General features: G+C 46.7%; 1 protein-coding gene across 1 annotated transcript in view; it reads left to right on the top strand.

Annotated features, from left to right (window-relative positions):
• The window catches only part of PIK3CB (phosphatidylinositol-4,5-bisphosphate 3-kinase catalytic subunit beta), a 104,399-nt gene that overhangs the window by 77,512 nt on the left and 10,721 nt on the right, over nt 1-16,166 (top strand). Inside the window, exons 13-19 of the mRNA XM_056122091.1 lie at nt 240-428; nt 1,380-1,501; nt 7,036-7,179; nt 8,869-8,968; nt 10,975-11,153; nt 11,701-11,810; nt 13,366-13,444. Of these exons, the coding sequence (XP_055978066.1) occupies nt 240-428; nt 1,380-1,501; nt 7,036-7,179; nt 8,869-8,968; nt 10,975-11,153; nt 11,701-11,810; nt 13,366-13,444 (923 nt within the window). The remainder of the gene's footprint in view (nt 1-239; nt 429-1,379; nt 1,502-7,035; nt 7,180-8,868; nt 8,969-10,974; nt 11,154-11,700; nt 11,811-13,365; nt 13,445-16,166) is intronic.

Below are 16,166 nucleotides of genomic sequence, written 5' to 3'. Positions count from 1 at the left end.
TATGCAACACTGTTCACATATACATACAGTATTTTAGGACCACACCCTCCACCAGGGATTCCGCCCCCCACCTCACCCCCCACTACGGTAAGGTCAGTTCTGTAGAGCGACCAGTCTTTCAGAGTTTCTGATTTTACAGCTCGGAAGCTTTAAAAGTCTTGAAAGTCTTTCTACAAATCTGTATTTGTCAGTTACACTCACGCAGTTCAGTTTTGTAATGAGTAATTTTACTTTCTTAGAGTCGCGGTGGGAAAAAATTTCTTGCTGTACTCAAAGAAATCTTGGACAGGGATCCCTTGTCTCAGCTCTGTGAGAATGAAATGGATCTTATTTGGACTTTGAGACAAGACTGCAGAGAGAATTTCCCACAGTCGCTGCCAAAATTACTGCTATCAATCAAGTGGAATAAACTTGAAGATGTCGCTCAGGTATGGACGGTTATTTCTGTTCCTCCTCCTGGTCCTGTGTGGCTGTGTGATGTGTTCTTTCTCGTCTCTCTACATTTCCGTAGCTTGGATGATTTCTCCTGTGCACATTTTGTGGTTTTAAATTCTTAGATAGACATGAAGTAATCATAAAGTCTCAGCTACTGGGCATGTTTTTCTTATCTTTCTCTGACAGTTAAAACACTTGATTTTGGAGTAAGCATCTATAATGACTATTAGCCTGTGGTAGGTTATCTTAGTTATAGCAAATTAGTCTTCAGGTACTGTTGTATGATTGAAATTGAATTATCAGTAAGTTTAGAGGAGATAATTAACAAATATTAAGAACTAAAAGTAAACATCCGGAAGATACTTTAATCTTTAATGCTGTTTTTAAACTTTATATAAATTACTTTTTATTACCTTGAGTTTTGTGGCCTGTGTTTGGGCTTTGAATTTTACTTCTAGGTGTTTTTTGGTCCTCTCCTCACACCTTATTTCTCCTCCCCTCCTTTGCTCTCTCTTCTCAACAATTTTTTTCCTGGCTAGTCATTTAGTTTATTATGCTTCTTCCATGTAAGCACTTGATAGCATCTTTCATTGACTTACGTAGATTATTTTATTTATTTATTTTTTGCTTTTTGGGTCTGGTGATGCACAGGGGTTACTCCTGGCTCTGCACTCAGGAATTAATCCTGGAGGTGCTCGGGGGACCATATGGGATGCTGGGAATTGAACCTGGGTCGGCCGCGTGCAAGGCAAACGCCCTCCCGGCTGTGCTATCACTCCAGCCCCAACACAGGTTGTTTTAATAAAGATCCTCTTTGTTAATAGGAACCGGCGTTTGAGGCCTCCGTAATTGCAGATTTGGGTTTTTCACTTTTCTGTTTCTCCATGCCAAGTTGTTTCTTTTCTGCCCTGCGATCTCTGAGCTGTTTTCCGATCTCCCAACAGCTCCAGGCGCTCCTCCAGATCTGGCCGAAGCTGCCGCCGCGGGAGGCTCTGGAGCTCCTGGACTTCAACTACCCGGACCAGTACGTGCGCGAGTACGCAGTGGGCTGCCTGCGCCAGATGAGGTATCTCCTGCCGCGCTGTGTGGGGCGAGGCATGATTTGGGGCTGGAGAGGGAAGGGGCTTTCTGCTTGAGCGTCTCATAAAAGGAAAAGTTCAGAAGGATCTTTAGAATTTGACACACTTGCTTCCTCCGACTCTCTCCCACTCTCACACTGAGTCTGTGATAGAAGGAGGGGATAGACAGAGACTGGGGTGATCACCTTCAGCTTCTCTGATTTTTTTTTTTTTTTAACTAGGAGTGCTCAGCATTTAGTCACATCTCGGCTATTTTTGCTAGCAAAAGGGTACTGAGAAGAATTAACCAAAGGAAAAAGATTTTGAGGGAAGAAGAAAGTCTGGAAGAAACCAGGCAGAAGCACCTAAATTCTCCCCCTAGTGGAGTAAAACTGAATATAAATAATTATCCTAGCAACGGTTTAACAGCTTGTCTAAAATGCTGTCTTCTGTGGAAGGCCATTTGAAACTTAGTGCCAGTGCAGTATTATGGCCCAGGCACGTAAACCTCCTTGCCTAGCGTGTTAAAATCCTCAACTCCCTGGCAGAAGACGGGAATTTAACCTAAACCGTGGTATTTGCATGTTTGAAATGAGGCTCCCAGCATTATTCACTCTGCATGAGTCTGCAGTGGAGACCTGTGCTTCCCAGGGCAGAACCGAATGTTCTTAAATACTCTGATCCCCAGGAGGAGATGGCTGGGAACCCCGTGTTCCAGGAGGCAGTTCTCTTGTGCTTTTGTTTGTTTGGTTGGTTTGGGGGCCACACCTGGCAGTTCTCAGGGGTTACTCCTGGCTCTACACTGAGGAATTATGCCTGGCAGAGCTCAGGAGACCATATGGGACACCAGGGATCAGAGTTACGCCAGCCGTGCGCAGGCCATCACCCTCCCCGCTGTCCTCTCTGGCCCATCTGTTGTGATTTTCCAGGTTAAATTTTCTCGTGATGAAGGTGTTATTTTCTTGTCATGCATTACCCTTTCTTCAACGCTCTTGAAGGTATTCCAAGCTGCTCTCTTCCTCCTGCATAACTCAGGTGCCAGGTCATTAGTCATGTTGACTTCTCGACCTAGGTATATATAACTGTTGCGTTTGGAGATGGTTGTTTTGTTGAGAGTGAATGGAACATCAGGAACAAGACAGTTTCTCATGAACATTGTCTTTGTGAGATTCATTTGTAAGCCGACCTTTCCACACTCACGGTCGAAGTCGGTCAGCATTTGTGCCACTTGGTTGATGTTTGGTGTTATTAGAATGATGTGATCAGCAAAGCGGAGGTGGTGTAGTTGCCGACCATCTATCTTCACTCCCATTCCTTCCCATTCCAGTCGCCGCATGATGTTCTCGAGGGTGGCACTGAAGAGTTTCGGTGAAATGGTATCACCCTGCCGCGCCCCTCTCTTGACATCAACGATCACTTCTTTGTAGAATGGTGAGATCCTGGTAGTGAATCCGCAATACAGCTCACGGAGGATCCTGATGTATTGGGCTTGAATGCCCTGATTGGCTAGGGCTTCAATGACCGCTTCCGTCTCAACAGAATCAAAGGCCTTCTTTAAATCAATGAACGTTAGACAGAGCGGCATCTTGAACTCCCGAGAAACCTCAATGAGCTTGGTTATCGTGTGGATATGGTCGATGGTGCTGAATCCTTTGCGGAACCCTGCTTGCTCGCATGGTTGTCCTTCATCTAGTGTTCTGCCAATCCTATTCAAGATGACTCGAGTGAACAGCTTGTAGATGACAGACAATAGGCAGATCGGGCGATAGTTGCCAATGTCATGGATGTCTCCCTTCTTGAACAGTAGTATGGCCCTGCTGGTTATCCATTGGGACGGAACCTTGCATTCAGACAGGTAGCGTGTGAAGAGCTGAGCCAGTGTATTGATGAGTACTGATGGTAAGTTCTTCAGGTGTTCAGGTCTGACCTTGTCTGGGCCAGGTGCTCTTTGTTTCCTTACCAACGAGATGGCGTGTTGGATTTCAGAAGGGAGAACACTGGGAACGACATATCCATCCTGCGGAATTTGGCATGTGGGCAAGTGGACGTGGCTATTAAAAAGATCTGAGTAGAAGTCATGAATAATCTTCTCCATTGCCCTTCTGGAAGATGTGATAGATCCATCAGGATGTCGGAGGGCAGTCATCTTGGTCTTGTAGTTGGTGAAGGACAGACAGGCATTACAAATGCTTTTCCCGGCTTCTGCCGCATCTACCAGCACTGCTGCTCTTCTGTCTTTGAGGTCATCCTTGATCACTTCTCTGCCAGCTCGGACGTTTGCTTGCAGTTGCCTGAGGCAAGCGCCAAGCCATGTTGGTGAATAAGTTCAAGAGTGTTTGAAGAAAGGCGTTTTTTTTGTAGTCATCTCTCTCTTGGCATTCCTCGCACAATCATGGAGGTGCTGAACCGTTCGATCGTATTCCTCGTCATTGTTGTCAATGACGGCATCTTCCCATGTTGCCGCAACAGAGCCAAAGAGCTCCCAGTTGGTGGTCGTTCTGAGAGTTCTCTTCTTAAACTTTGCATTCCTTTCTCCCCGCTCTGTGAAGTAGAATTTTGCGCGGAGGAGATGGTGGTCTGATCCCGTTTGGAATTTTGGGACAACAGCAACATCAGTCAGGCAAAACCGTCAAGACTCCCATGTCCAACGTTTAGATTCGGCCGTTTGGAACTGTGAGCTACCATGGTTGACATGATGAACTCAGACAGTCGTTCGTTCCATTCTAGGCCATGGGTCCCGATGTGGAGTTCATTGGCTGATCTTCTTGGTCCTATCTTGGCATTAAAATCACTGACAATGATCTTGTAGAAGGTGTGCTCTTCTTTATAGAACTTCTCCAGATCTATGTAGAACTTCTCAATTTCTCCTTCACCATAATTGGATGTTGGTGCATAGACAACAAAGATAGAAACTGCTGGCAGTGAGCCCCATCAATTCAAGTGTAATCATCCAATTTGGGTTGTTAGGCATACGAATGAATCAATGCTCATGGCTAAGTTTGTGTTGACAAGGGTACCGACACCACCGATGCCTCTTTTGTCACATTTTTCAAGGAACAGTTCTTCTCCAGTGTTGAAAACAGCGTGATGTGATTGATGCCTTCTCATATCGGTCAGACCAATGATGTCATACTTGATCTTTTGTGCTTGTACCATCAGGTCCTCGATGGATACTTCAGATGCCAGCGTATATGCATTGAAAGTATAGACAATCATTTTTGTCTTTCTTCATTTTGGCAGCCTCGTGTGATAATCTTTGGATCCTGGTCATTGTTGGGGTTACAAGGCAGTTGGTGGGTGTAACTGTCTAACTACTGGAAGGTCTAGTCCCAAACCGTGTAGGCTTGGAGATCTCAGCCCCGGGTCCCACACACCTGGGTTCCTCTGCCGGTTCCTTTATGCATGAGGCTCGTTCAGGCGTGTGGAGAGTGGTCTCAGAATGACTTTGGCTGGGTCCTGGAGGTCTTCAGCTTTCGGTGAGGACAGTCAGGCACGGGGTAGGAGATTCTGCTTTGTTCTCTTCCGGTAGCTTGGTGTGATAATCTTTGGATCCTGGCCATTGTTGGGGTTACACGGCAGTTGGTGGCACATCTCTTCGATTCCACTGTTCTTCCCGCATTAACATATGCCTCAGAGACCTGGGCCCTACGAAAACAGGATGGGAACGCTATTTGGGTCTCTCAAAGAGGAATCGAACGAGCTATGCTTAAAGTATCACACTTCACTCAAATGAGAGATAGAATCTGGAGTTCCGATCTCCGTCAATGCTCAAGAATCAGGGATGCTGTCTCATTTGCCAAGACATCAAAAATCAGATGGGCTGGACACATAATGAGATTTAGAGATGACTGCTGGACTAGAGCCATTACTGACTAGATTCCAAGGGACGTCAAAAGATCACGTGGACGCCCACCTACGAGATGGTCAGACTTCTTCGTCAAGACCCTGAATGATCGGTTTGAGGCTCTTCATATTCCTAGAATGAGCAGATGCCATTGGGCTACGCTAGCATGCAGCAGGGATGGAGACGTTACTGGTGCCCGCTCGAGCACATTGATGAGTAACGGGGTATCAAATGATCAAGCATTACTCTTTGCTTCGGTTTCAGATTCGTCTTAGACTGTTTTCTTTCTTTCTTTCTTTTAAAAAAATTTTTTTTATTTTATAAAGTAGTTCACATTTTATTACATTTAATATTCAAACACCAATCTCACCAACATTACACCTTCCCACCACCATATTTCAGATGTTTCCATCCCAAATCCCAACCCCTGCCCCAATAGACTGTTTTCTTAATGATTAATTAATCACCCAGATTGTAGTCAGCAAGTCAAGGGCTTGGCAGTGACATCGTGCGTGACTGGGAGTGTATTTATGTACTTGTGAGTAGTTTAGAGATGGACACAGAATAGAGAGCCACTAAGCTTCATTCAGCTCAGCCCATTGCAGTATCGTGCTACATTATTCAGTGAATCAGTTCCCACTTACCAATAAAACACTCTTGTTTTCCTTCTCCTTCAAACTATTTGAAATTAGGACTTTTATTTTTCATTGATCATCAGGGGGAAAAGGAATTATTTAACAGTTATGAGAGGAAAGGAAAATAAATTGCTGAAGTATCAATAGAATCTTTATTTTGAAAAGCTGTTTAGGCAGAGCTGTAGTTACAGAAGTGAAGGCACGTGCCTTGTGAGCAGCCAACCCAGGTTCAATTCCCGACACCTCATTTAGTTCTCCACAACCCCACCAGAGGTGATCCCTGAGCTCAGAGCCCTGAGCACTGCTGGGTGTGTCCCAGACAACAACCCACACCCCAAAAATGCTGATTGGTTGACTAAGTACTTAACCCTTTCAGTAACATAGAAAACAGAATCAGAGTACGCAACTTTATTTTTTTTTGTTTTTGGGGTCACATCCAGCAGTGTTCAGGCCTTACTCCTTGCTCTGTGTTCAACTTTTTGTTATTGTTGTTGCATTTTGGGTCATACCTGGAGATGCACAGGGGTTACACCTGGCTCTGCACTCAGGAATTACTCCTGGCGGTGCTCAGGGGACCATATGGGATGCTGGGAATCGAACCCGGGTTGGCTGAGTGCAAGGCAAACGCCCTACCCACTGTGCTATCGCTCCAGCCCCTGGCTTTGTGTTCAGGGATCACTCCTGGCAGGGCTTGGTGAAACATCTGGGATGTCGGGGATTGAGCCCAGATGGGACATGTGCAAGGCCAGTACCCTGCCGGCTGTACTCGCTAGCACTCCAGGGCCCAGAGTATATGACCTCATTGCCACGCGGGACTGTCTGCAGACACACCGTCAGTTGAATAAAATGTCCCACCTGGCTGCTCTTGGCTCTTTCTGCTCCCGTCCACTCCTCTAGCACCCTCAGTTTCTCCCGTGACGCTTTCCTGTGGCCTCCTTGGGGTAAACATGGCACAGGCCTGACCCCCGGAGCCGTTATGCATCAGTAGATCGGGGATGGGTTTGGTGACAGGATCTGCACGGCAGCGATTGTTGAGTGACTGACTCTGTCTTTTTTCTTTTAGTGATGAAGAACTCTCCCAATATCTTTTGCAGCTGGTGCAAGTTTTAAAGTATGAGCCTTTTCTGGACTGTGCCCTCTCTAGATTCCTGCTAGAGAGAGCCCTGGCCAACCGCAGGATAGGGCAGTTCCTCTTCTGGCACCTCCGGTGAGTTCACTTTGAGTCTGTCTCATGCTGGAGTGAATATTAAACCTGCAGAATTCAGGACGATGAACAAAGCAGTTTGTTTCTGAGCTATGCGTGCCATTCATACTCCTTGTCTTTTCATATTTCTCACTCAAATACCCAATGTTCATGCTCTGGCAGAGTTATTGATGTAAGTGTCCCTTCCTTACCTCCTTGATTTTTATTTATTTATGTTGAATCACCGTGAGATACACAGTTTCAAAGTTGTTCATGATTGGGTTTCAGTTATACAGTGTTCCGACATCTGCCCTTCACCAGTATTCATTTCCCACCACCAGTGTGCCCCAGAAACTAGGGACCTCCTTCAGGTTTTTTTTTTTTTTTCCTTTTTTAAATTGAGTCATCGTGAGATACAGAGCTGTTCATGGTCGGGTCTCAGTCATATAATGTTCCAACACCATCCCTCCACCGGTGTAAATTTCCCATCACTAGTGTCCCCAGTTTTCCTTCTGCCAACCCTCCCATCCCAAGTCTGTCTCCATGCAGGCCCTTTCTTCTCTGTCTCAGTCTCTGTCCCTCTCTCTCTCTCTCTCTCCTCCATTTTTAACTCAAACTACCAAGATAGTGCTATGTGTGTTTACTGTGTTAATGTGTTTGGACTAAAAACAGACTTAGTTCTTCCAAAATCTGTGTGTGATGATGCCATCTGGGCTGGCGACAGTGCAGGGGGTAAGGTGCTTGCTTGCAAACAGCCCTTGTGGGTTTGATTTCTGGCCACTCCAGTGTGGTTCCCTGAGCCCCTTGGCAGACAGAGTTAGGAGTAAACCCTTAGTATAGCTGGGTGTGGCCCCAACCCCCCATCCCCCAGATCCCCTCCCCTCCAGAACCCATCAACCAACATCTCTGTTGGGTAAAGTTTGAAAGGGCTGCAGAGTACTGTGGGTTAGTTGCTTGTCTCACACCCAGCCAACCCAGGTTCGATCCTCAGCACCACATACAGCTCCTTTGGGCTAAAGTACTGACTGAAACGAACAAATCTCAGAGTGCTGAAAAACACTTCTTTTTTGACTAAACCCATTAAAGAAAATAAGCTCCGTAATATGTTCATTTTAGGGGTTCTCTTTCTGGCTGTTTATCCTGTCATCATTCTTGCTTGTTTTTAACTGGTCTTTTCTCACCCAGTTCTTTCTTTACTACCACTTTTTCAGAGGGGCCGTGCCGGGTCCCATGGTGGTTTGGGTGAACCGCCGGGGTGCCGGGGTCCTGCTGCCAGACCCTGCTCCACTGCCCACCTCCAGTCTCTTGGTCTTTGTTGTTGGATTTCTCCTGGAATAGCAAAAGAAGGTGCTCCAACATCGTTTCATGTGTACACAGTCTTTTTGTGACCAGAGTTGAAAGGAATTGAGGGCTTACTCCTGTGGGCCCCCGAGCACCACCTGAGGGATCACTCCTGAACAGAGTCACTACCACGAGGTGTGGCCCAGCTCAGGACACCCTCCACCCTGCAACCACCACCCCCAACCCTGAAACTGCTGCAACAGAAATAATTGGGAAGTTGCCGTCTCACTAGTAATTATGCGCAGGGGAACGGGGCCTGCCCTTTCGCCATTGGCCTTCCAAAGCCTTTCCGTGTAGCAGATGGCTGGTCACGGTTGCTATTCAGAGACCTGCAGTAGCTGCCAGCCCTTTAACAGGCCCGACTTTCTGCAGGTCTGAAGTGCACATTCCCGCCGTCTCAGTCCAGTTCGGGGTCATCCTTGAAGCCTACTGCCGGGGCAGCGTCGGGTACATGAAAGTGCTGTCCAAACAGGTATGACTGCTCCCACCCTCCTGCTCATAATAATCGATTATATCGATATATTATTGGCCACATCATATTTGATGAATCAACTCATTGCCTTTTTCTTCCATTGTATTATTTCACAGAGATTTTAGTAGGTGCGCCTGAGGAATGAATGTCTAAGCAAAGTTTAAGTCAAGAAGTACATTTTGGGGGGCCGGAGCGATAGTACAGCAGGCAGGGCGTTTGCCTTGCCACAGCTGACCTGGGTTCGATCCCCACCATCCCATACAGTGTCCCCCGAGCACCACCGGGAGTGATTCCTGAGTGCAGAGCCAGGGGTAACCCCTGAGCATTGCCAGGTGTGACTCAAAAAGGAAAAAAAGTCAATAAAAATAAACTTTCAGGGACTAGAGAGCGCATGCAGTGGGAAGGCCTGCACCTTGTGTGTGGCCTGCCGAGATGGGGTCCCCGCACCCAGATGGTCTCCCGAGCACCGCCAGGAGTAAGTGCTGGGGTGAGGCGTAAGCCCTGATCATTGCTGCTTATGGCCCCCAGAACAAAGCAAAACCAACAAAAGGGGGGCGCGGGAATAATAAACTTTCAACAGACTTAGCATGAGAAAGTCAATTGAATGTTACTAAAAAAAAATGGTATGTAAAGTAACGCCGTGCCAGAAACTTGCTGAGTGTAGCCCTCAGGGTGGTCCCCCACCCCTGGACCCTGCACTTTGTGTCCCTGAGTCACTCTTCCCAGTTACATAGAATTTGTAATTCATGTGTTCTCCAATTTGATTTCTTTTTTTTTCCCTTTTGGGTCACACACAGCCACACTCAGGGGTTCCTCCTGGCTCTGCACTCAGGAATCACTCCTGGCAGTGCTCGGGGGACCATATGGGATGCCGGGGATTGAACCCAGGTCAGCTGCCTGCAAGGCAAACGCCCTGCCCACTGTACTATTGCTCCGGCCCCTCCCATTTGATTTAGACTGAGCTTGACACCAAGCTAAGATATTCGATCTTCCAGAACCATATCCTGGAGCCAGTCAGTGAACTGGAAGACTTCAGAAGAAAGTTCTATTACTCAGTGACCTGAGGAGTTTTGACATACGTGTAGCCTTCAGTCTTTGCGGTAGAATATCAACAATAATGAGGAGAAGAGGGCACTTGGGAGGGAATAACATACGAAAAGAATATGAATGTCAGGAAATGAAAGTAGCTTGTTTCATCTTTTTAAGAAGTTGTCATTGGGTTCACAATCAGGAGGTTCCGGGAGGTCACGTGGTATTGGGGATTGGACCTGGATCTCACGTAGACGAGGCCTGTGCGCTGCCACGTTAGCCCCGACCCCAGCACCTCATTCTTTTTTTTTTTTCACGCCTAGGAACATGTTTTATTTTCCTAAGACTTGGGCCATCTCACCAACCACTTCCTCACACTTTCTGTCTGCCTCTGAATCTCACCCTTTCCGCATATGTATTTTTCTGTCCATATTTTGATTAGGAATAATTTCTCTGAGGTCTCTGACACACAGTCAAGTGCACAAGAGGGTTTCAAAAAAAAAAAAAGTTTCTTTTGCCCAGAAAGTTCCCTTGTACCCATTTCTGGGCCAAGGCTCCCATTCCTTCAGGGGGCCTCTTACTGAGATAATCTTTTTTTTTTTTTTAATTAGTGAAACACCATGAGGTACAGTTGTAGACTAACACATTTTGCAGCAGCACTTCATTCTGTCCTTCTTACATGGACTAGCTTCCTTTACTCCCCGATTTTATTTAAGAATAAATCTTTTCTCCCTGATTTTATTTAAGAAAGTGGTTTTTTTTTTAAAGGTGAAAATCATTGGTTTAAGTAACAAGTGATATAAAAAGTGAGTTTTTTGCTTATCTGAAGCCGGGCTCTTTTCCACCGGGCAACCATCGTGTATGCAGGGGGCGCGGGGCCAGGGGGACTAGCACTCCATAGGCTCGTATGGCAGCGTCGTCCTGCACATCGTTTTTAATCCTAAACTCATGTTGGTGGCGGGGAAACTTACTTTCAGGTTGAAGCTCTCAATAAACTAAAAACTCTGAATAGTTTGATCAAACTGAATGCCGTGAAGCTGAACCGAGCCAAGGGGAAAGAAGCCATGCACACCTGCCTAAAGCAGAGCGCCTACCGCGAGGCCCTGTCTGACCTGCAGTCGCCGCTCAACCCCTGCGTGATCCTCTCGGAGCTCTAGTGAGTGGCTGTGAGGAAGGGGGGGAGGTTCCCCTCGCTCGTAGAGGCCGCCTAGGGAGTGAGTGGTGTTTCAGCTCCTCAAGGTGGAGCCCTTGTGTGATAGCACAGCGAATAGGGTGTTTGCCTTGCATGCGGCCGACCCGGGTTCGATTCCCAACATCCCACATGGTCTCCTGAGCAGGAGTAATTTCTGAGTGCAAAGCCAGGAGTAAACCCTGTGCATTGCCAGGTGTAACCCCTCCACTCAAAAAAAAAGGAGTCAGGAGCAAATTTCTATTCCGAACTGTATTTTGGTGAGATGGCGTCACTTCAGTTCGCCCCATCTAGTAGCATGGACTAGCATGGACTTAAGGGAGCATTGCAGGTAGACGGGATGGGGTTTTCTGCGTCAGTTGGTAAGCAGGGCCTCTCTGCTGCCTCCCTGCATCCCGAGAGGAGATGCATCATTTCTGCCTTGAATAGGCAGTCCCGTGGCTCGAGGCCTGCCAAGGAAGGTTGTCAGGTGTCTCGAAATCGCAGTGACCCGTGTCCCCTTGCTTGGTTTCAGCGTTGAGAAGTGCAAGTACATGGATTCCAAGATGAAGCCCTTGTGGCTGGTGTACAACAACAAGGTGTTCGGCGAGGATTCGGTCGGAGTCATCTTCAAGAACGGCGATGGTGCGTATGGGTTCCACAGGGCCCTGCCCCCTGGCGTCTCTCGTTTGTTTTCAGCTGACTTTGTCTGAACGGGGTTGTGTAAGTGTGTGACAGGTGGCGGCCAAGACGCAAGAAATGGGGCCTGTCCCAAATCCCTTTTTTCTCCTGCTGGGAAATTAATTGTGTAGTTTCTTTTCCATACATTGTTCTAATAAGCCTCTCCCCACTTTCCCAGAGGACAAAGTGTACTACTTTGTTTAAAATCTTGTGAAATATGAGAGGATTTGGGTTGATTTGGGGGTCACACCAGTCAGCACTTAGGGCTTACTCACTCCTGGCCCCACACTGAGGGCTCACTCCTGGTGGTGCTCAGGGATCCATATGGGTGCAGGCATTGAACTCAGGCTGACCCTGTGCAAGGCAGGCGCCCTGCCCGCTGCATATCTCTTTCCAACCGGGGATTTTTTGGTTGCTTTACCAGCCACACCTGTTGGTGCCCTGGGGCCATTCCAGGCTCCACTCAGGGGTGACCCAGGGCTGCATTTAGGGAATCATGTTCATCACTGCCGATTGAACTGGGGTCTGCCTTGCACGGGCATTGCTTTAGCTGCCATATGCCTCTCTGGTCCGTCAGAGAGCATTTGAAATACACGTAATAAGAAAGTTTCACACATGTTTCTAGAATAGCAGTTTTGACGCTACCCTCATTGTTTTGCATTTTGATTAATACATGTCACTGACCCAGTACTTTATAAAGGATAAACCTCTCAAGTATTTAGACTACCCAGATTACAGTCCTGCCCGCTGCCTCTGGGGGGTGTATGACAACATGCAACTCACTTAAAAGTTACAGAGCAGGGGCTGGAGTGATGGCACAGCGGGTAGGATGTTTGCCTTGCACGCAGCCGACCTGGGTTCGATTCCCAGCATCCTGTATGGTCCCCTGAGCACTGCCAGGGGTAATTCCTGAGCGCAGAGCCAGGAGTGAGCCCTGAGCATCGCCAGGTGTGACCCAAAAAGCAAAAAATAAATAAAAGTTACAGAGCATCAGGATCTCGATGTTCATGAGAATTACAGCAACGAATTGTGAGGCTTGTTGTTACTGTTTTTGGCATACGTCATGGGGAGCTTGCCAGGCTTTGCCAAGTGGGCGAGATACTCTCGGTAGCTTGCCGGGCTCTCCAGGAGGGGCGGAGGAATCAAATCCGGGTTGGCCATGTCGGCCGAGTGCAAGGCAAATGCCGTACCCGCTGTGCTGTCGCTCCAGCTTCCTTATGAGTGCTTTCTATTCTATACCTAATAACATCAGTAGATAATTATTCATGCCTAACAGTATTTCGAGCTAATTCAGACAGAATAAAATTGGAAATGTACCATACACACACCCCCAATTTTAATACTTGGTCACATTTATTTAAATTTAAAATTGCTAATATTTATTATGTTAAGTATGAGGTTTGTTGGTTAATAACAGTTTGTTGTGAGATGTTCCTGGTGCCTGCTTGAGCAAATCGATGAACAACGGGAGGACAGTGCTCCAGTGCAGTGCTCTAATGAAGCAGTTTCCCCCCTTTAGACTTACGACAAGATATGCTGACGCTCCAGATGCTGCGCCTGATGGACTTACTCTGGAAAGAAGCTGGGCTGGATCTCCGGTGAGGCTTCTGGTGAATTTGGGGGGGCGAGGGTGGCATCTCCTGCTGTGTTTTCTGCATGGGCTGAGTTTCATCCCTGAGCAGTGCTGCGTATGGTGTCTCCCCCTCAGAGTGTCTGGGTGTGGGCATAGAGACCTGCCCCTCTCCCTTCTTGAGGCTTCCCGTTGATACTTCCTGCATGCTTGCTGGTGCACCACTATTCTTGAGACTCTCCGTTCTCTTCATTCTTCCGTTCTCTGATTGGATACTTGACTGTCATCAAGTTTACTGGTTCTTCGGTTGCTCATAGAATTTGTGATTCATGTGTTCTCCCATTTGATTTTTTTTTTCCTCTTGGGTCACACCCAGTGATGCGCAGGGGTTACTCCTGACTCTGCACTCAAGAATCACTCCTGGCGTTGCTCAGGTGACCTATGGGATGCCGGGGATCAAACCCCTGTAGGCTTCATGCTAGGCAAATGCCTTCCCCGCCATCCTATCAGGATACCACATGTTTGTCCCCAGCACTATTTCTGTAAACTGTCACTCGGACAAGAGTGTTTTTTCCTTCCCACTGTGAGCAGTGCATCCCCCTGACACTGAGTGCTTTCATCCTCGCCAGCTTTTGCAGAGGAAGTTGTTGAACTTTTGCCCAGTTGGGGCTGGAAGTGGGGTGGCAAGAAATGCAGGAAAGTGAGCGACTGTGTGCTTGGCTGGGCCATACGGGATTTCCCATGTTCTGTCACCATGAGGCCGGGGTGATGGGAAGAAACTTTCATGCGCCGTTGCTGCCTTTCTTGGAGTGTGGACATTGTTTTTGAAGGAGAGAGAAATTAGTAATAAAGATGCAAAGCAACTTCATGCCAGTTCAGACTACTAGTCTATAGTTTGATAACTGTGCTCCCCATCTTCTATTTCTAGAGTTAGGAAAGTACTTAAAGAAGCATAAAATAATAAAATTGTTGGTGGAAAGGACCACTTTCAAGGTCCCTATGAAACATGCAAAGCCGCCATCTAGAATGGAAGGCCATTGAAGAATTTTTGATAGAGAAGTTGTTGATGTACTTGAAATGGATTGTGTAGCTAATGCCTTTAGAAAAGACTGTCATGTGAGAAAAGGGAGACTAATTAATGTTGGTCTTTTTCTTTTTTTTGGAAGGGGGACACTGGCTTTGCTCAGGACTTACTCCTAGCAGTGCTCAGGGGACCATACTATGGTACAGGGACGCAGGGATTCAAACCATTGTCATAGCCGTAGGGCATGTGCCGTGAGCCGTCTCAGACCCGTAGATACATGTTAGCAAACTCTTGAATAATGGACTATAACTTGGATTCAGGTGGTGGGAGAAACTGAGAAGTACTAGACTATGTATATCCCAAGGTAGGTAATAAACATTGGATGGGAAAGAAAGACTCTAAGATAGTGTGTGTGTGTGTGTGTGTGTGTGTGTGTGTGTGTGTAGCATGAAAGTTTTTATGAAACTTATTGAGAAAGATGTAAAGGGAGAGAAAGGAGAAGCACACATTCAAGAGAGAACACAGGCTTCTCCAGAGTAAAAAATAAGCAAAGAAGAAGACACGGAGATACATGTTCAGGGAGAACCCGGACTTGAACAAGCCAGTCACGATGACTTTATTCATTTTTTTTCCTTAAATTTTTATTAGTGAAACACCATGAGGTACAGTTGTAGACTTACAAATTTTTGTGCTTGGGTTTCAGTTATACAATGATTGAATACCCATCCCTCCACCAGTGCCCATTCTCCACCACCACTGATCCCAGTATCCCACCCACCCCCCATCTCCTCCATCCCACCCTACCTCTGTGGCAGGGCATTCCCTTTTGTTGTCTCTCTCCTTTTGGGTGCTGTGGTTTGCAAAAGAGACATTGAGTAGCAATCATGTTTGGTCTGTAGTCTACTCTCATCACACATCTCCCATCCTGAGAGGAACCTCCCAACATCCTTTATTTGGTGTTCCCTTCTCTATCTGAGCTGCCTTTCCCCCTAGTGTGTGCTACTGGCCTCAAAGCCATGGAGTAATCCTCCTGGTACTTATCTCGGCTATTCTTGGGTGTTAGTCTCCTATTTTATTACTTTATATTCCCCAGATGAATGCAGTCTTTCTATGTCTGTCCCTCTCTTTCTGACTCATTTCGCTTAGCATGATACTTTCCATGTAGTACCACTTGTATATAAATTTCATGACTTCATCTTTTCTAACAGCTGCATAGTACTCCATTGTGTAGATGTACCAAAGTTTCTTTAACCAGTCATCTCTCCTCGGGCACTCAAGTTTTTTCCAGATTCTAGCTATTGTAAACAGTGTTGCAATAAACACACAAGTGTAGATGTCACTTCGACTATACTTTTTTGCCTATTTGGGATATATTCCCAGGAGTGGTATTGTTGGATCAAATGGGAGCTCAATTTCTAATTTTTTGAGGATCGTCCATACTGTTTCCCAAAAGGGCTGAACCAGTTGGCATTCCCACCAGCAGTGAAGGAGTGTCCCTTTCTCGCCACATCCGTGCCAATACCAGTTGCTTTTGTTCTTTTGGATGTGGGCCAGAGTCTGTGTTGTGAAATGATATCTCATTGTTGTTTTGATCTGCATCTCCCTGATGATTAATGGTGTAGAGCATTTTCTCATGTGCCTTTTAGCCATTTGGATTTCTTCTTTGGGAAAGTTTCTGTTCATTTTGTCGCCCCAGTTTTTGATGGGGTTGGATGTTTTCTTCTTG

Source organism: Sorex fumeus, unplaced genomic scaffold, assembly GCF_029834395.1.
Source record: "Sorex fumeus unplaced genomic scaffold, SorFum_2.1 ptg000044l, whole genome shotgun sequence".
In the NCBI taxonomy this organism is placed as follows: Eukaryota; Metazoa; Chordata; class Mammalia; order Eulipotyphla; family Soricidae; genus Sorex; species Sorex fumeus.
This window is presented reverse-complemented; position numbering and strand designations above follow the sequence as displayed.